At 38.7% G+C, this 21,497-nt stretch overlaps 1 protein-coding gene across 2 annotated transcripts; it reads right to left on the minus strand.

Moving 5' to 3' along the window:
• Nucleotides 1-1,673: 1,673 nt before the first annotated feature.
• rnf122 (ring finger protein 122) lies at nt 1,674-20,690 on the minus strand. 2 transcript variants are annotated; one of them, XM_007557516.2, is made up of 6 exons: nt 20,227-20,690; nt 12,877-13,033; nt 4,020-4,065; nt 3,899-3,940; nt 3,732-3,811; nt 1,674-2,493 (listed from the first exon to the last, which is right to left on the minus strand). In XM_007557516.2, the coding sequence occupies exons 1-6, from the start codon at nt 20,249-20,251 to the stop codon at nt 2,379-2,381; spliced, it is 465 nt and encodes a 154-aa protein (XP_007557578.1). In that variant the 5' UTR covers nt 20,252-20,690; the 3' UTR covers nt 1,674-2,378. The 2 variants fall into 2 exon arrangements, with proteins under 2 accessions (XP_007557578.1, XP_007557577.1); XM_007557515.2 differs by having other exon boundaries at nt 3,732-3,814; nt 20,227-20,688.
• Nucleotides 20,691-21,497: the final 807 nt, after the last annotated feature.

Genomic DNA, 21,497 nt, shown 5'->3' on the forward strand with positions numbered 1-21,497 from the left:
ATGATAAAACATAATAAAATAATAACAATAAAACATGAAGCTTCGAGGCAGGTAAATTTTCCTCGAGGAATTTGAATAATCGAGGTACTCGAATCACTCGAGGAATCGTTTCAGCCCTAGACACAATACATAGCATTTATATGATGTAACAAGATGCATATAAGAGTGTGTCTAAAATCAATGCTATACGTTGGGCCTGCAGCTCTCATATGAACATCTAAAAGTGGTGCAATAAAAAATAATAATAAAAATAAAACATGTTTAGTTATTCACATATTTCTACTAATAAACTATGCAGAAGTGAAAATATAAATGTCTTCTCTCTGTCTTTTAACAATCTGTGATACATAATGTAAAAAAAACATTACAAGACAACTTCAGGTGTTGGGTAACATTTTTAAAACTTGTTTTTAATTAGTCATGCAGGTAAAAAAGCAAAGGGTCCTAATGGGCTTTCTACCGTTGTAACATTTCACCTGAAGATGGCGCCACATTCACGGCTAAAGAACCAAGCAAAAAGCTGAGCAAACAACTTTATTTATTTTACTTGTTTCGAGTATTTACATCTGTTGTTTTACAAAAGGTAGAATGTGACTGGAGTCAGAGTGAACATTTTTATTACTTTTTTTTGTCAAAAGTACAACAGAGTCACCTTTTACCCCATCATCTTCTTCTTCTTTTTTTACTTCACTCAACATTTTAATCACAGTGCAGGTGTCTGTTGCGACACAACAATGTGCTTTGTGAGTGTTGAGCTCAATTCAGGCAGTATTACGCTTTTAAGATTTAAAAGACAACTAGGGAGGAATGCAAAGGAGAATCATGACAAAAAAATAACACAGTAAGGCTGGATTTCTGTTTTCCTTCCTCAACCTCTTCAATTTATACAATTAGAACGTTTTCTGCAATTAGTGCAACCTGTAAAAATTATCAACATTGTTTTAATGAATTTAAAATGGTGAATTTGGGTTATGTGAAGAAAAACAAACTGCTTATTTCACAGTTTAAAGAAACAAGAAAAGAACATTTCAAGATCAACTTTCTTTTTAAAATAAAATCATACAACTTAAGGGGAAAAAATAATTTCAATAAGTCTCACTTTTACCTTGAAATAGTATTTCAACTTAATATAAAAATAACATTCAACTCAACTTTATTCTTGATATTAGAACTTCAGTTTTCTTAACATGTGAAATTTATTCTTTACAACCAAAAGGTTATTTAAACTAATACTGAATAAAACAAGAATTCAGTTCCACAAGAAGGAAGGTGAGGCAGATTTGTTTCCCAATAAATGGAGGTGAAGGCAATTTATCTCACAAACAAATAAAATTAAATAAAATAAAAGAGTAACTTTTAATCCATCTTTTTAAAGTTTGTTTATGTAAACCTTACTTAGTCCTCTAAAAAGCTTTAATTATTGTTTATAACAGTGAGAAAATTTGTGATTTCTTCCATCTATCTCAACACAAACACATACTGGGCAGTAATAAATGTTTCGTGAATATCTGAATAATTTACAATATCCATAACTGTGGGTGTCGGGATAAAGATTGGACTTCATGAAATTAGTTGTATTTTCCTGCACTATAAAAAAACATCTAATTTAAAATACTGGCAGCTGTATTTATACAGTCAACAGTAAAATTTACTGTTTTTGGCAATTGGAGATGTTTTTTGACAGTGTGCTTAAGACTTTTTCCCAATGGAAAAAGGGAAATTAATCATATAGACCCACAAATTACACTGAAATAATCTTTAAATACCTTTTAACAACAGGGGATTACATTTAGTCTTTAGAAAAGTTCGTTGCTCTTATTCTATCTGTCCTTTTTATGTTTTTTGTTTCACAATTTACAGACTTACAGACAAAAATTTGCAGATTTTTGTCTGCATGTGGCTTTTATTCCCCCTCAGATCTCCTCATCTGAAAGGCGTTGTCTGCTGGTGTTGTTGTTTTTCCACGCGGGATTCGGCGGGTACGGATATAATTTCATGCCTGTGCCCACCGTGATGACATGCAGGGCTGGAGCGCCGACTCATCGACGAAGTGCGTTTCTTCCCATCAACGCTCATTTTGGTCCACGCGGCGGTGAAACAGCTGCCTCCTCCACCTCGGTGGAGCCTCGTTGCAGGCAGCAGCCGAGGATGTGGAAGAATGGGTGCAGGGAGGGAGGGATGCTGAAGGAAGAGTGGCGGAGGGGTGTGTGGGCGGCTGAGGAAAATCTCGCAGCAACCTTCAGGGGTTTTTTCTCCAGGTGGTATCTAGGTTACCCTGTGTTGGTGCTTCGCTGTGTGTCAGCGGTGTGTCCCTGCTCTCGCTGGTCATGATGTGGCTGAGCACCGGCCTCCCACCCAGGCTGGCAGGACTTCAAAGGCTATACCAGTTCATCAAGCAGTGTCCCAATGCTGTGATGCTGCTCCGGGGGACCCGCTATGGGCTTGTTGCACATGGGGCACACACAGCGCACCTCCAGCCATTTTACAAGACACCTGCAAAGAAGAAGAAACACATGTCAATAGAGAATAACATTAGCATTACAAGAAAACTGTTTTCAACCATAGATGATTGGATGGTTAATCATAAAACGGAACAATTTAGTCTGTGGTGGCAAAGTTGGGAAGACCAAGCTTGATAAAACTACTTTCTTATTGTAAATACACTTTATTATTATATTTTTATTTCATTTATTTATTTGTAATTCTTACTATTTATTTCCTTTTCTTTTAGAAATGGAGTTGTAACCAGGGATATCTGAAGTTTAGTATCGGTCGGTATCGATCCAATACAGAAAAAACAGTGGTGAATTGACTTAAAACGTGTCTTTAAAAAAAAATAATAAAATAAACACAGACATAAATGTACTGAATTATAAATTTATTTAATAACTCTGCACCAGTACAGCACGCTTAAATAAACCAATAGTTTGTTCAAACATGTAAAGACAACACAACTTTAATTTGTTCAGCCAGTGCAATTAGGAATTCTAAATGTAATGTAAAATAAATTATAAAGTTTGACGTCACTCAGAGCTAAAAGTATAGAATTAGACTAAATAGATCCGCCCATATAGATTGGCGACATTGTCACTGATACACAATCTTTAATTTTTCAAGATTTAGTTGTCTCTCTATTTGAAATGTTTGTTTTATCATGATGCACTGGTCTACTTTTCTCTTCTTCTTTAGTATTGAAATTGGCCTTATGATATGTTTTGTGATCTACTTTTTGGAAATGTATTTAATTTAAGGAATCATATAAACGTCACCTATTATCAGTGGAACTGGTAAATGAAACATTGTTCATTCAGTTTCTTTTTTATGTCGACTGGTAATAAGGCCAACTAAATGTTAAGTTTGAATGAGTACATCACTGGTAATCTGTTTTAATTTGGTGCTTGTTGTACCATAAGTAGTGAATCCTGGCCCTGGTTTCCATCCTGCATTTTTCTGCCTGAAAACAAAAGTGGCATCTAGCTATATGGGCAATGCACAACATACCTTTAAAGAGAAGAGAAACAAACAAACAAAACATAAGAGTCATGGATTAGTTAGCTGCTCTTAAGCAATCTTATTTAATTCCCAATCACACGATGTTAAAGCCTTAAAAACCCTTGTCTCTTGCTTCTGACCTCTGACCTCCCCAACAACCCAGACAGATTTAGCTTTAGCAAGTCGCGTGTGAGGTGGCGAGCAAGCACGAAGAAAGAGTCCACTGTGCTTCTACTCACTTCCTGTGGAAGGCATGTTGGCATGGTAACACCCCCAGCTCGTCTTTCACTTTAAAGTCCTCCAGACACACGGCGCACGTCTGCTGCAAGAGTCGCAGACGAAACAAAGTGAGAACTGACAGTCATTGCAAAACTACCCCCAAACACCAGGCAGAAATTAAACCTACCCCATGAAGATTTAATTTTTTCGGATCTCCTTTCAGCACCACCTGTAGAGGTAACAAACGCACACCTTGAAATGTGATGTGTGGGATTTGCCATGCTGCTAGTTTATACTTCCTGCCTTACCTCTCTGTATCCAAAGCGTTCACTCTGTGCTTGGTGGCGCAGCTTGCTGTCAACGAGGGAAAAAGAAATTCAATCAATCAACTTTATTTGGCAGTTCAGAGTGCTTTAAATCATAAAATCACAAAAAATACAAACTCATGAAACACATAGTCAACAGTTGAAGCATAACATTTTGTCTAGTGGCGTTATTGCACATCAGAATGTTTATCAATATGCCTGGATTTAAAGGAAGCCAGTGTTTCGGCTGTTTTGCAGTTTTCAGGAAGTTTGTTCCAGATTCGTGGCACATAGAAGCTGATTCTCCATGTTTGGTTGTTTTGGATCTGAGAGTTGTGGAAAATTTCAAATTGGTAGAAAATATTCCAACAACAAGAATGTTTATGATTAATAAACAATATTGTAAGTTTTGCTTATAATATTGGCAGGGAATAAAAAAAGAAACTGTACTCTGAAGAAGTCTAATTTCTTTGTACCTTTGCATAGGATGACCCTTTTAAATATTTTAAAGTTGGTCTTGATCAATAGTTCTCCAGGATTTTTGAAGGTCATTCAAAGTTTTTCTTCCATTGTCTAAAACCTGATCATGACATCATGTTGTGTCCATTATGCAATCCATCACTTTATGTTATAATGTTTTATTTAATTGTTATTATTTTGTAGAGATCAGTTTTTAGTCTGACATTTTTGTATATGGTTAATAAAGCTAAATTTTATTGCTAAATTATAAAACAGGTAAAATATCTATGTTAATCATATGTACGGTGTGTTTAAGAGATTAGTTTTATGTATTAGTCATGTTTTTACAGTAAATTTGTCACAAATTAATCTAAAATCTAGTAGAACAAGTGTAAAAATATATCACTGTTTTCCATATGTAAGAAATAAAATAAAAACAGAATCGTTATTATCAATGAAACATTGCACAACAAAACTTGGGTGCAATTATCCAAATAAAACAATGTCACTTAAAAAAAGACTATAATTTCTTATATTGCACTTATCCCTTGATAAAAAAAAAAAATAAAGTCAAGTAAAAATTAAATAGACATAAAAAAACAGACGATGGCTGACGGATCTGAATCAAGCAGCTTATTTTATTATTTTTTTAGTTCTAGAGTTAAATTGTTAGTGTGTTATTAAAACCCTGACCGAAAGGAGCGCAGACGATCCAGCCAAATTTCCAGTACCGTAATTCCGACACACTTTGCGCCATCTGAAAAATTCCAACGGTTTCTGACCCAGATACGTTGCGCTCTCCAGCCAATATCTGGTTATTACGGTAATTTCACCCCCGCCGTAGCAGGAAGTGTAATTAATTCGAGGGGCACGGTACATTGCGAAAATAACTTGCTAGGTATTTAAAGTTCCAGTTGTTATGGATAAATGGGCAAATATATTTACTCGCAGGACATTTAAAGAACTGCGTACAATTAAATTAAGCAAAATATATCCAGGCGAAGATTTGAAATTTAGGTCTTTTAAGCAGCTACAGTGAAATAGCTCCACAGCAAACACTGCCTCGTATTATCAAACACACATGAAGAGTCGTGGAGCGACGCCCAGAATGCAGCAGCAACAGTACACAGACACACAGCTAATGAGAACGTAAAGTCTTTGAATCACTGCTCCACCCCTCAAAAAAACCCAACAATGGAGAGCAGATCCTTATCACTTGGCGAGCCTCCGCGGTTCAACTGGCTATTTTTGGCCTCCTGTTTTTGCACAACTAAACTTAGACCCAAATATCCGTCACTGTCTGCAATTGGGGCCTGACATTATGACTGCAGCTCCAACCTCTGAGACTGGAAGCAAAGATAACGTCTACAAAATTCAAAACGTGAAAAATAAATGCAGATAATATAAAGTGAGAAAGCAGGAGTGAGGAAATGACAGTTATTAGTTGTTTTTCTAGCTTGGTTTATTGTTTACGCCGGCTGCCGCTAACAGCGCTTCACATGAACAATGTGAGGATACACAGTTCAAATCCGCTGAGATTTCCCATGGGTGGAAAATGACGTGGAGAAAGAGAAAGGGGGACGGGGAGCGAAGATTTCACTGTTTCATCTGAAAAAGAAAATTAATTTGAAAGAACCGAAAGAACTGTTGGCAGACAATTTTAGTTGGCATGACTTTTAAAAGGCACAGGTCATTGTGTACTTCCTGTCACCTGGCGCCATTTTACAGCATAATCAAGTAACTACGACGTTTCAAAATATTTAACACTGCTTAAATATTCCTTGTCTGTCATCTCAGAAATGAGATTCAGTACTTATGGAGTAAATATTTTGAGATTTTACTTTTCACAATTTTAATGATTGTGGCTTTAAAGAAAACCAAAAATTCAGTGTCTCAGAAACTTAGAATATCACATCAAAAATTTATGTTTTAAGCAAAAATATGATATGTGTATTTCTATGCATTCGATATTTGAATTACTGCATCTGTGCGGCGTGACATGGAGGTGATCAGCCTGTGGCGCTGCGTAGGTATAATGGAAACCCAGGTTGCTTTGATAGCTGCCTTGTTGGATCTGGTGTCTCTCATCTTCCTCTTGACAACAGCCCATTGATTTTCTGTGAGGTTAAAGGTAAGGGGAGTTTGCTGGCCAATCGATAACAGTGTCTCAAAACCGTGGTCATTAACCAGCTTTTGGTTCCATTGGCAGTGTGATCAGGTGCCAAGTCCTGCTGGGAAATAAAATCAGCATCTCTGTATACAGCTTATCAGCAGAAGGAAGCATGAAGTGCTCTAGTGTTTCTTGGTAGATGCTGCATTGACTGAGGACTTCAGAAAACCCAGCGGGCCAGAACCAGCAGATGACATGGCGACCCAAACCATCACACACTATGGAATCGTCATGACTTGGATTTTATGTCTCTGAGCTCGTTCTAAAAAGTTAGGTACCATAATTTCCCAATTCAACACTTGTACAGCTTTTCCTAACAAGTTTTCCTTCCACTTAACTTTCCATTATTATGCTTAAGAACAGCATGGTGAATAGCCAGCTTTTTAAGATTTCCCCCTTGTGGTTAGCCCTCCTTCCACTTAACTCTGTTGATAATATGTTTGTGTTAAAAAAGAATTTGTTTTCATTTCTTTTTGTTAATTTTTCTGAATTTTCAGTTTTCATTATCTTTAGGCTTTAATTGTCAAAATTCATATCTAACATTTTTGAGTTTGCATGTAAAAAATCTTTAAATGAGTTTCACTTTTTGGATTTAATTAGTTAAATAATTAAAGTTTTTGATAATATTCTAATTAACTGAGATGCAGGTTTGGTCTCCAGATTATTTTTAAATACTTTAACTTTGCTGTGTACAAATTGTGTCATTTTAGAGCCTGAATCAACTTCTCACATGAAGTAAATATGAGAAGTAAAAATAACTCCTACTAAAAACCCAAAGCATAACTTCACATCTCCCTGCTGAGTTTGCTGGTCCTTAACGCCAGAAGCGAGGCTCAGCAGCCTCAAACAGTTTCATAATCTACAAATATCTCTGTAGTTTTCACTGCTTAGCTTTGTCTGTCAGCTGTCAGAGGCTGATTTAACACTTTCTGCCGTTCAGTGTTGAGTCCTTGCAGTTTGTTTTCAGATGACTCACCCTCTTTTCAGTCCAGCCTGCTTCAGCTCTCTGATGTGAACCCTTCACATCAGAACCGCTCCCCGACCACACTTTAACTCGGCCTCGATTCGCAGTGGAAACAAAGTCAGCTTCTCGACATCGAGGCAGAGCGCAGAAGGACGTTCATCTCAGTCTCTTAACAATTTCAACGGCGAGCGTTTGTTGTGCTGCGAGGATGAGCGGTTCACGGCCAGAGTTTTTCTTTTCTTTCCTGAGAATCCGCTGCCTCTGTTTCTACCCTCACACTGACCTCCAGCATGACCTTTCTGCTGTTTGATTGAATTTCCTAAAACTCTTCATGCTGTTTTTGTCTTCTGTGAAGCAGGAAACTTTCTAAACCACTTCAACTGCGACATACAAAGAAGACTTGCTTCGTGTTTTTAAGGCTTCTCTGGCAGAAAACTTGACATCTTTTTGAATGTGTTGCAGATTATTATTCATTTATTATTATTTAATTCACCATCTTTTTGAAATATAAATGCATGTAATCAAAAACAAAGAACAACTGGAGCAGGTGAAGGTGTTGGCTGTTGGTTGCAGTCAGAAATTTTGCATTTTCATCCTTTTGCAACACTGAAAAAACACAAAATTTTACCAAGGATTTCTGCTCTACTTTCTAGTAGAAATATCGCAGTACACTTGAAATAAGATAATAACTTGCAAGTAACTTTTCAGCAAGAATTAAGAGTCAATATTTCCTTAATTTTGATGAAAAAGTACTCGTTACAATAGCAGATAATTTCACTTATTAAAAGTGAAATAATCTGCCATACTCATCAATATTAAGAAAATGTTGATTAACCTTCTAATTCTTACAGAAGAGTTGATTGTAATTTATTGTCTTACTTCAAGTGTACTAATATATCAGACCAAAAATACTTGATAAGATTTTGTGTTTTTATACTGAAGTTAAGAAGGAAAAATAATTTAATTTCACGAGAATTTTGTGGAAAGACTTTGACTAGAAAAACCTGCAGAGCAGCAGCTCCTGCTCTTCAAAACCCAGCATGTGTTTTGTTCCTCATGTGTTTTAACAGGATTTTATGTAACACACCAACGAAATGTAGGTCAATCTTTTTAAATGGCAGGAAAAGCATAGATGGTTTTCCAAATTTCTACTCAATAAATATCTGAAAAGTGTGACGTACCTTCATTTTCACCCTCTTTGAGTCAATTTGCTGAAAGATTTTTGCGGTGGAGACTCAATTTTTTAAATCATTTTCTACTTCAGAACATAGTTGAAGCTTGGTCAGGTTTCAGTTGAAGGTTGCCCGGTGTTTAGCTCCATCCATCTTCCTGTCAACTCTGAACTGATCTTATGTACATAATGGAAGCAAAACGGGATGCAGCTGGACACAACATTTTTGAAGGCTTCTGACTAAGCCTGTCACAATAAGCAATAAATCACTTAATCACAAGATAAATTAAAACAAGCTTGATACTTTCCATTAGCTTGATTGTTTTTATTGTCTCTCTTTCTCTTTCTACAAACAACTGGATGACGAAAGGCTTCAATCTGCTCTTTTTCAAAGGACAATTTTGTTTAGAGTGATTTCAGTATCCATTTTATTTGTTGTTTTGGTTGTTTTATTTATTTTGGATTTATAAATGTCTTAAAGTCCCAGTGTTAAATGTTCATTAGAAATTGAAGTTTATTCATCTTTGAAAGGATGTACTTGCCGTTGTTTTTATGTTACTTAAAAATGGTCCCAAAGCAACAATATTATTGTTTATTGCAATGACTTCCAAGACAATTTGTTGTTCAGCAAAATTTGTTATTATCACAGGTCTACTTTTGACAAAATCCTCCAAGTTTTCACATGTGACTCCAGTCTTGATGCAACAGCACTGGCCGCTGGTTTATTTTAGTAAAATAAAACAGAGACCATTAACTAAAATATAGAAAATTTTAAGTGGTGGCTAAACCAGGCCTGTGAAAATTCTTGATTTTAAAAAGCCAAGATTGCATTTTGTTCTCTTTTGATTTTACATCTTGAAAGGTGATTTATAACAAAAAATAGTTTAACTTTGAAGAAAAAACACAAAAAATTGATTTCCAAGGTTGAAACTTCACCAGTTTAAGAAATAAGATCAGATTCAAGTACAAAGTCGTATTTTGTTCTTTTGTTGAAAAGTTGAAATCGTTTTTATTCCTTAAACTGGGAACAATAAAAGTCTGTAAAAGGCAGACAAAGAGAGCCTTTGACTCCACACTCTAAAAAAAAAAAAAAAAATAAAACCAAACATCACAAACTCACACCCAGGATTGCCAGAGACACTGGTTGAGAGAGCAAAAAACCTTGAATGAGATGATTCACCTGCTCTATAAATAAATTCACAATCACACTTCTAAGAAAGATTGCAATCGTCTAGTTAATGCAGCTGAAGGAAGTGACTCAGTGACTGTGACTCATGGACGAGAACTTCGAGGAAAACAGAAGCGATGTGAGCGTTTAACAACACATCCAGGGGTCAAAGGTCTGTCTGACAACAAATCCGTTCAAATATGATACTTTATGATTTCCACCAGATACTGACCGGGGTAAACCAAAACTAAAAATGCAACAAGGCAAACAATCCAGATGCTCTTCAGTAATGGTTTACTTTTTAAATTATTCATTAAAATCAGATTTAAGATCAAATTAAATTACATTTAAAGGGACCTATTATGTAGAAATTCATATTTTGTATGTTTTTCTTCTTCCTTTTGAGTCTCTGATGCTTCTAAAAACAGCCAAAAGACACTCAGCTGTTTTTTTTTAGCAATAGGTTGATGTTTTTTGGTGTCTGGGAAATGAAACATTTCAAAAACCTCGACGGGCTAGCAAAGCGGAGCTCCAGCACATTTAATCAGCTGGTTTTACTGCTGTACAATGGCTGCTGGAAAAGACAAGAGTAATGTTGTTGACTTAATATTCAGAAACCACTTGCTGCATTCTGGTTGGTTGTGCAGGAGGCTCAACTTCTGCTAATCAAAGATGTGTGATTGTATAATTGTGCATGCGTTTGCTGCCATTTTCACATGCGAGTGTAAACGTGGAGTTGGGGGCGTGGCCAACCAAAACCTATTTAGATTTAAAGTGACAAGACGCCCCAAAACATCCATCCATTTTCTTTACACCCTTGTCCCTCAGTGGGATCGGGAGGGGTGCTGGTGCCTATCTCCGGCTAATGTTCTGGGCGAGAGGCGGGGTCACCCTGGACAGGTTGCCAGTCTGTTGCAGGGCAACACAGAGACAAACAACCATGCAGACACACACTCTCACACCTAGGGGCAATTTGGAGAGGCCAATTAACCTGACATGTTTTTGGACTGTGGGAGGAAACCAGAGTACCCGGAGAAAACCCACGCATGCACTCCATGCAGAAGGGCCGGGGCTGGGAATTGAACCCAGAACCTTCTTGCTGCAAGGCAACAGCTCTACCAACTGTGCCACTGTGCAGCCCCGCCCCAAAACATCTCTTTCTGAAAGGATCTCAGAATAGACTGAGAAGATTAAAATCTCATTATCCAAGAATGATTTTCTGGAGAAAAAATTTTCAAGGAATGTTCTCTTAGTATAATAGGTCCCCTTTAAATGTCTTGATTAAATGTATTTCTTACTTCATGAATTTCAAGAGCCTCATCTCTTGGTTAATAAGGATGTGATGTAACTCCGTTACCGGAAGAGCGATGAATGGAGAGCATCCGCCTCATGTCACTCAGCCCGGACAGGACTTTTGTCCTTTCTGCTTCCAGATGACACATGTCTAAATCCCTTGAAAAGGATTTCATTATCCGCCGGTCTAAAAATATCCCTCTGCAACACCAAACGCCAGGCAATTTGCTAAATATGGAGCCGTCCAGGCAAATCCCTCCCACAGGTGTTGGTGTTTCCTGGTGAGCTTTTGTGTGCCGCCTGTGTGACGGTTGTGTGTGCGCCCACTGTGAGCTATTCAGGCGACAGTTATTCTGAGCTCATCGCTGTCCTCACACATTGTGGCCAGCGGCTTCCTGTTGCCTCACATCCCGTCCTTTGGACACATACGTCTCCGGGTCTCATCGGGGAGTTCACAGTCAACAGCAGGAGAGGTCACCATGTTCTCCTTTGTTTCCCTCCCCTCCCTCACCGCGTTTCTCGCCTTCACACACACACACGCACACACGTACACACAATGTCTCTCTGTTAGCAGATTTAAAAAAAGGGACGGATCTGTCAGGCTGTTGATCTCCTGACTCTTCCATCACCAACTCCTCTTGTTTTCTAGAAAATGACTCAATAACCTTTGGCTGAATTGTGATGAAATTGTCACATTTGTTCCCCACATGTCATTAAACGTAATGACTCTGGCATTTTATTTAGTGTTTTGAAGTTACATTGTTATCAATTCATCCACTGTCTACTCCTGCTTATTCCTGTAAGGTCACATGTGGGGGCTGGTGCCAATCTCCTGCATGCTGTGAGGGCTCACAGACAGAAACAACCATGTCTGCACCGACACACACCTAGAGGAAGTTTTAGATGTAGTTTTAGATTTACTGATACGCTATGGGTGTGTTTTTGAACTGTGGAGGAAGCTGGAGTACCTGAAGGGAAGCAGAAAAGAGGAAACCAGGAGCTTCCAGCTGCAAGGTAGCAGTACTACTGGCCATAACACAACACACTGTTCCTGTTAATTGGCGTGTTAGGATTGGAAACAATGACATTATATTTGAAAAAACAAAAACTGGAGGTCGTACACCTTGACGTTTCTCATATTGGTCACATGTCAATCAGAAATGTCTCTATAGTTTATTGGGATTTGGCTGTTGGAGTCATTGATCCGAGTCTTTTTACTGATTAATTTTGACAGTTCTTCATTGGAAAATAGCTCAAGTTCAGTCAGACTGCTTCTATGAGATTTAATTTTAAGTCATACCATGCATCTTAAATCTTCTGCAGCCTTTAGTTTGCTTTGCATTTACCTCCGTCTGTCTTCCCATTAACCCTCCACTGCCTTCAATCCCCATGTTGAACGTGGCAGAGGCACACAAAGTGTAAGTAAAAAATGTCTATTAGATTAGCCACTTTAATAGCTTTTGATAAATCTAAAAAATATACAAATTGTTTTTAAATCCATGTCATTTTTCTGTTAAAATAAACATGCAAGCAGCTAATTTAGCTTGACTTTCAGATACACAACAATATTAATATTACTGCTCGTTGTTTTTTGAGTGGTTGTATTTGATTGGTTAAATCACATATTTCTCTTACCTGATGAAATAGCAGCAGAAGATGAGGCTCAAGATGAAGACGAAGATGCCTGTCCCGAAGATGACCATGTAGATGTTGAGGGGCAGGTCCTGGAAGGTGATGGGCGGCATGGTGCACGACTTGTTAGAGTAAACCACTCCCAGACCACAGAAGCACCCTAAGCAAGGACAGAGAGAGGAGTAACAGAATTATTTACATATAGGTAAAAGATGACCTGTTATGCTTCCTTGAACAGGTTAGGATCGGTCTATGCAAAACATGCTCATTACATTTTTTGCATACAATCATTCTTAGGTAATGAGATGTTCTGTCTATTCTGAGCTCCTGTCAGAATGAACTGTTTTAGGGCCTCTTGTCACTTTAAATCAAAAAAGCTAAAAACATTTACACTCACACGTGAAAATGGATGAAAACAGATTATATAACAGTAGATATTTGAAAAGCAGAAGTAGAGCCTCCTGCACAACCTACAAGAATGCAGCAGGTGGTTTCCGAATGATACGTCAACAACCAAAAAACTTGTCTTTTCAAGCAGCCATTGTACAGCGCAGACAGCGGTAAAACCAGCTGACCAAAGATGCTGGACCTCCACTTTGGTGACCCGTCGAATGTGACTTAGAAATTGGGAGTTTTTTTGAAACGGCTTATTTTCCAGACACCAAAAAACAATAACCTATTGCCAAAAAACAGCTGAATGTCTTTTAAAGCTCTTTAAATGTTTTTAGAAGCCGTACAGATTCTAATGGAAGAAGAAAAACGTACAAAATGTGAATTTTTGCAACCCTGTTTATCCCAGTCAGTATCTGGTGACAGGGCTTGACTGGGGTTGCTAGGCAACGGCACAGGGCCAGTTAATTGTGACACAACAATCGGGATTTTAAAACAACTCATTTTCCAGATAACAAAAAAACATTAAGTTATTACCAAAAACAAAAAGGCTGTGTGGTTTTTCTCAGCGCTTGTTTTTAGAAGCAGTTGAGATCCGAATGGAAGTAAAAAAAAACACGCTTAAAGTAAATTTTGTATAATAGGTCCCCTTTAAAGAAGAATGTGCCTGAAAAAAAAACTGAATGCAAAGAATGTCCATAACAGACTTTGTTGTTTGAAATATAACTAACCACATGTGTTTAATTACAATGTTTCTCTGTCCAGACACCAAAAACATACGGTCAGAGCAGCATTTAAACTATTCTAAAAATAATGTCATAATTAATTTCTCATTCTTTGTTTTCATTCCTAGGAGCCATACTTTCCTTTCTTTTTTTCTTTCTTTTTTGTATTTGTGGTTTTATTATTGTTTGAAAAAGTTTTGCCATGTTCTGTTTTTGGTTTGTGACATTAGGGTTTTGCCACATCAGTTCGTTCCTTTGTGTTTAATTTCTTATTTTAATATTATTACTTCTTGTGGTCCTTTGTGCATTTTTGCTTTATTCACTTATGTTCCTCTGTTTCCCTGCTTTCATTCTGCCACAGCTGTTCCTCATCACCTCCAGTTAGCTCCTTCATTGTTCTGCTCCCCTGCCTCCGTATTTAAGCTTCTGGTTTTTGATTGTTCCTTACTGGATTCCTCAGTTACTCTGCCTCCGCTCTTCCTGCAATTCTCGCGTAAGTTCTTCTGTTATTTATTGATTAAATCAGGGTTTCCCCCAGAAAAATTGCTAATCCCGCAAAGACTGAATGTGACATTTCCTCTTGTCAAATTCACTTAGGATTTTTATTTGGACTTTTGCTGCTTCTTCGCTCATTTTTGTCAAGAACCTGGACATTTTCAGAGGAATGTCTATTTTTTTTACGCCTTTTGAACCTGACCTATGATTCATTCAAAGCTCTACTAAACTCCAGGAATAAAACACTGTTATGTCAACCTACATGATATTGACAAAAGGATTGGGTTGTCCCTCCAAATCATTAAATTCAGGTATTTCAACCACCTCAGTCACAACAGAAGTATAATTTAATCGGAAATTCTGACTTCCCAGTTTCTAAAAATCAACTGGAATGCCCTCCAAAGTCAGATTTCCCATTAGAAAGCTGGGAGAGGTTTGTAAAGTACACAAAAATTTTACTCAAGTATTTACTCAACTACTTCAACTAATTGTTACTCAAGTAAAAGTAAAAAGTAGCCATCCAAGAAATTACTCAAGTAAGAGTGAGTAAAAGGTTTACTCAAGTACTCAATAACTGATCAAATTATCAATAATTTGATATTTTTAAATGACATAATCAGATGGACAAAAACATAAAATTAAGTGGAAATTTTGATATTTTAAAGATGAAAATGACAGTAATTCATATAAGTAATAAAATGAGTCAGTGTCTTTCAATAAAAAATTTATGAAACTTAAAAAAAACTACAGGTTTGTGTCTAGTGAATTTTTAGCTAAAATGTGTTTGGTTTTCAGTCAGTGGGTAAAAAATCCAGAAATTTTACTCAAGTAAGAGCAGCGATACTTCATAATAACATTACTAAATTAAAGGTTAAAAAAATACAGCATAGCAAAAATACTACTAAAAGTACATTTTTTCAAAAAGATAACTTAAGTAAAAATAACTGAGTAAATGTAACTAGTTACTATCAAACTCTGTCAACTATAACCTGAAAAAATCAAAAGTGAAGACAATGAAAGATTAAAAAGACGTTTATAAGAACTAATGCAACCAATGTTTAAGGGCGCTGCCATGTTGAAATCCTGACTTTTTAACTAGAACACTGTTACTTTATGACTTCCCAGGTAACCCGAATGCATCACAACATCCATTTTCTAGGGAAGCCGTCTGCTTCTACAAACATTTGTGAAAGAATGGGTCACTCTCAAACGTTCAATTAATCCAGAAAGTACAGAAAGGAAGTTTCTGATTTTAAAGGGACAAAGCTGTATGAGTGCTTGCACTTGAAAATTAACAAGCAGTGCACTTACCCTGAGAACAACCTCAAGTTTCCATAAGAGAGGAAAGGGGGAGGATAAACAAACACAGAGAAAAAGGCAGCAAATTAAACAGTGAAGAACTACAGCAGTCGGTATCTGCATGAGGCTGATATTAGGGTCACGTTAACTTAGTGAGAGATAATGAGTCAGAGGCCGCTGAAATAAGTTTCCTTTGATTAGACTGAAGGCTGAGAAACTCTCCGGCTTTTCTGTCAACACATACAGCAGCTAATGCGTCTTATTAGCTCACCTTGCCTGAGAGGTAAGGCAGTAATCGGTGAAATCAGTCTGTGGCGTCTGATAAGAGATCTCCAGACTCCTGCTCCTAAAAACTGTCTCACAAGAGGCGTCCTCTGAGGTCGCTCCTGTCCACAGTAACACCTTTACACAACGATTCTTTATTATGACAAACTGTTCTTTTTACATCAAAACTGTCAGTCTAATTTCCCTTCGGGGTTATTACGGTTTTATGTAACTCGGTTTAATAAGGACTTTTGCCTGAAAGAAAGAAACGGCAAACTGCGTCTCCTCTGTAGGTGTGAATGCGGTCTCAGTTTTTATTTATTTTGATGGATGATGGAGAAGGAAGGCATGCAGACGGATAGGTGGATGCAGGATGGAGGAGGAAACTGCGTGACTACACAGTCATTTACATACAAATCAGGTCTACAGCAAACACTGAAAGTCAGATACACAAACAAAAAATCTACAGTAAAATAAGATGTGTTTGTAAGCACATCAATGTTAGTTACTTCCTCCTGAAATCAGAGTATAAATTACAACGCTCTGTAGAGGAAAAGACTGCAAATAATAAAAAAACACAAATCCAAGCGAATGAAACCTGGAACCAATTAGAGCAGGGAGAAATAAACATGTTTCATTTTGGCTGGGATTAAGGCAGCAAGATATTAGACGTACTTGCAACATGACATAATGTTGGCGAATGTTTTGCTTGGGGTGCAGACACAAGCCTCAGTGAGAAATCAGTCCAGCTACTGGAAAAATATAAAATCTGGGGTCTGAAATAATTAATTAGATGAGCTGATTAATGAAATAATCACCAGCTAATCTAGTAATCGATTGATCAGAGTATACAGACTGCGGTTTGCTGAAAGAACAACACAGTCAGAGCAGTAATTAAAACAAAACAGTACAAAAAATACTTAAATAATAATAATAAAACCCTCTGTATTTAAATATGTTCTACCTAGAACTCCTCAAGCAATAGCTTTGTTCAAATTCAAATTAAAATACCTTTTCCTGTCTTGGGCCTTTGTTTGATATCTAATTATTATTATAAGTCAAAAATAAATCAACGGTGTATTGATGTTCAGTCAAGCAGAAAGGTCTGAGCTTTTTCACGTGTTGATGCAGGAAGTATTTGTTTTAGCTGTTTATGCATCCTTTAAATCCCATCCTTTTCCAAACTGCACAGCCTCCATCCACACATCTCTACTCTGGCTTTTAAAAAACAAAGTTAAATAATGAGAAACACATGGTTCATTGTAAAATATCAGCTGCTTTAAGACAGTTCTGCTCGGGGAATATCCCTGAGGATATGACCTCAGCATCCCCACCCCAGGCTGGATGCACACGAGGATGTGAACATGCAAACAAACAGACGCGTCGACCTCGTTTTCTTCCATCACTCAGTCGATCTTTGGGCCTCACACAGAACATCTGAAGACACAGAGGCACACAAACGCCAAAGGACGGACTGAAGGATTTTGTGGCTCTTGTATTTATGTCAGTGCACAGATGAGGCCAGAAATCAGCTCTGAAGCTGCTGCAGACTCACACGCCAAATGTAGGTCATATTAGCAAAAGCTTTCATGCATCTTCATCAGGCAGTGGCTAACAGTGCAGGCAGATTTCTTTTGTTTGTTTTCTACCTCTGCATGTGTGGATATCAGACAGCTATGTGTAATATTTTGCTCTGGGTGGAGCCTTGCATGACCACTGACCTATATAACGGCTCTCTCATGAGGCGGCTCGTTGCCATGGCGCCGGGAGTAGCAGATGCAGAGCCAGGACGAAGGCTCTCGCGAGGGAAAGTTCTCATTTTGAGGACAAAGAAAATCTGTGTGAGACAGATTCCTGTGCTGTCATTTTTTATTATTTTTTTTAAGGGAGACTGGGAAGGTCCCTCTGTGATTTGGCGGAGCTGCAAAACACCTCAACGGAGGATGTTTCCCTGAGATGAGATGCCGGTGGGGGTTTGTCCTACATACGCCGATTTCACACAAAGCTGCCTCTGCTGCTGCCTGCGCTGAAGACAGAACTCCACATCAAATATTCAGCATTTCATACGAGAGGAAAAAATTGCAAGCCAGTTCCTGCTGGTCTACAGGAGAAAGTCGAACTGGTCTACCAAATAAATTCAAACGACGACACGTGTGATAAATAAGTAGCAGGAGATAGTTGATAACATGGACAGGTTAAAGTTCATCAATGGAGATGAAGTTTTAAAGTGATACAGGTTCAACAGGGCTAAATCAATTCCTTCTAAATTGGAGAATTATTTATGGCAAAATCATATGCTACCTTAAGTTGTTATAAAAACTATGTTATAACAAATATGACTTAAAAGAAATTTGAATTTGTAATTTAGCGCCTTGCAATTGGCCTCCGTCTCTTTAAGAAGTCCCTGCTCTTTCTGACACTCACCTCATCACAACAATCCTTCTCCATTGTGCCGTTTACAGCACTCTTAGGAGCGTTGGACTCAGAAGAAGCTCCTGTGATGAGCTCAGCAGATGTGCAGTTCCACCATGTGTTTGCTAATTGCTGCTGGCTAGTCTGAAGGAGCTGAATGAGGGAGTCACAGGGGAGGCGTGCTCTGTGGGGGCGGAAGCTCGGCTGGAGACTGCAGCTCCGAAAAGGAGCTTTGTGTGAACAGGAGGCACCTTGATTCCCCCAAGCGTTTAGGCACCCCACGTTGGTTTCCATGGGAGATTGGAGGATTCCTCAAACATGCCTGAAAGAATCAAAGCAACACTCCTGGTACGTTTTTAATGTGGGAATAATATAATAACATGATGTAAAAGTAATTTTTATGTCACAGAGTGCTGCCTTTTCCATGCAAGTCCTCCTTGTTGCTGCAGTTTCCAGCCGAGCTTCCACCTCACAGAGCCTCCCTTCCCCCACTCGGCTCCTCCAGACTAGCGGCAGCAGCAATTAGAAAACACATGGTGGAACTGGAAGTCTACTGAGTTTATCATAGGAACTACTTTTCAGTCTAAAACTCCTGGTGTAAACAGCATCATGGCGGAGCATTGTTGTGATGATGTGCTGAAGGGAGACTATCGGAAGGAGCAGGACCTTCTTAAAGGGACAGAGGCCCAATTTTAAGGCGTCAAATTTTTTGTATGTACAGCATTTTTACAACAACTGACGTTAACATAGCTACTTAATTGTGCTATAAAATGGCTCTATGAGCCTGAAAAAAAAAAAACATAACAATGCCCCTTTAATTATGTGAAAAACTGAAACCTCCTCATACCTGGATGCATAGAGTTCAGCTCTAATTTCCTGATACTGCTTCATTTTTCCAGCAGAGTGCCCCTGCATGTGCTGCTCTCTGTGTTTGCGGGTGTGCTATGAATAGCAGGGGAGTTGAGCCACACAAAGGGGGAATTGTCTTTTGTCTCAGCACCAACCAACAATCCCCAGACAAGGCTGCTGCATTGAAACATGCAAAGCTAACGGGAAAAGACCTCCAATCCATCATCTCGACAAGCTCTAGCTGTCACAGTGGGGCACCAAAACATTTGCTGCAACAAACAGAGCCGAAATTAGAAGTTCTGCAAACTTTGTCACCACTCAGACACGCAGAGTGCCGCAAGCCCAGTGGTGAAAGTGATAGGTTATAGTTAGAGCGAGTCAGTGTTAACAAGATTACCCTGAGATGTTGCAAAGAGAGCACAAAGACGGGCTTTGTGTGGATCCCCGCTGGAACAGCAGGGGATGAAAATAAAGGATCACATTGATTAAAGAGTTCTGTATCCTGCAAATCAATGCAAACATTAATTAAATTCATAGCAAAAATATAATGAAAGTGACCTGATTTTGGAACAATGAACCATTTACTACATGATGGGACAGCACACAACTTACCATTTTATGATGCTTTTCTAATTAAAAATCATTATAAATGCTGTATAATCATACATGCAAATACATTTTATTTGCATACATGGGGCACAGAAATATTTAGTTTTATAATAATTAATTACTAGACTGCCTAATTAAATTGGAAACATCCCCAATGATCTAGGTCATAATAAATGTTGATTAAGTCAAATTAGGTCATATTTATACAATGAGATACCGCCTAGCAGTGTGTCTCTGGATGTAAATAACAGTCTACTCATCACAATAAAGGCCAAGACAGACAACGGTGTAAATATAAACGAACACTCACCGTTACACCACTGAAACGGGTGCATCAATGCACCAGAGGGAGTCCTTGCCGCCGGGTTCGTGTTTACCAACAAGCCGCAGACGCCTGTGCGGATGAAAGCGCCCAGAAGGCCGGATGACAGCGGACCAGCTGGGTGAAAGGTGAACCAGACAATAGCACCTGATGAGGGGTCCTCAGAGGTGGGAAAAAACGCGTTTCTTTTTTACCAAATCCCGAAGCTTTGATGTGTTACATTGCTTGCGCGGATCTTCTCTGAAGAGTCAAGAAAAGCAGAAACGCTGAAGTGTTTATATATATTATTATTATTATTATTATTATTATTATTATTTCTTCATTTCTTTCTGGCTGCTGTGACTCGGTTTTTATTAACAGGCGGCATGGCAGTGACCCAGTGGCGGCGGCAGCATCGATATGAGACGGGAAACTGGAGCGCTGGCTCTGTGCTTTTTGCTCCCGCCCCGACAGACGCCGCCGACGGGCGGGGAGTCCAATCCGCAGCCCGCCTGTCGGCGCGTTGTTGTGACGGGTGGACTGGGCTGGCTTTCAGAGGCGAATCAGCTAAAACAGGGGCCTCAGGGCACCAGAGGGTCCCCCTGGAATAATATCTCCAATTTTAAATGTTCTTTATGTTTAATTAAATCAGAGGTGGGTAGAGTAGCCAAAAATAGAACTCAAGCAAGAGTAGCGCTGCTTCAACATATTTCTACTCAAGTAAGAGTAAAACATAGCTTTTTAATTAATAATAATAATAATAATAATAATAATAATAATAATAATATCTACACTCCAAATCCGAGGTCATGGTCTTGAGTCAGAAAAGGGTAGAGTGCCTTCTCTGGGTCAGGGGAGTCGTCCTGCCTCAAGTGGAGGAGTTTAAGTATCTGGGGATCTTGTTCATGAATGAGGGAAGAAGGGAACAGGAGATCGACAGGCGGATTGGGGCAACGTCTGCGGTGAAGCCGGCGCTGTACCGCTCCGTCGTGGTAATACACGACGGACCGGAGAGAGCTGAGTCAAAAAGCGAAGCTCTCGATTTACCGGTCGATCTACGTTCCCACCCTCATCTATGGTCATGAGCTTTGGGTCATGACTGAAAGAACGAGATCCCGGATACAAGCAGCCGAAATGGCTTTCCTCTGCAGGGTGGCTGGGCTCTCCTTTGGAAATAGGGTGAGAAGCTCGGTCACCGGGAGGGTCTCAGAGTAGAGCCGCTGCTCCTCCACGTCGAGAGGACCCAGTTGAGGTGGCTCGGGCATCTGGTAAGGATGCCT

Source organism: Poecilia formosa, unplaced genomic scaffold, assembly GCF_000485575.1.
Source record: "Poecilia formosa unplaced genomic scaffold, Poecilia_formosa-5.1.2 Scaffold89, whole genome shotgun sequence".
NCBI classification, from domain to species: Eukaryota; Metazoa; Chordata; class Actinopteri; order Cyprinodontiformes; family Poeciliidae; genus Poecilia; species Poecilia formosa.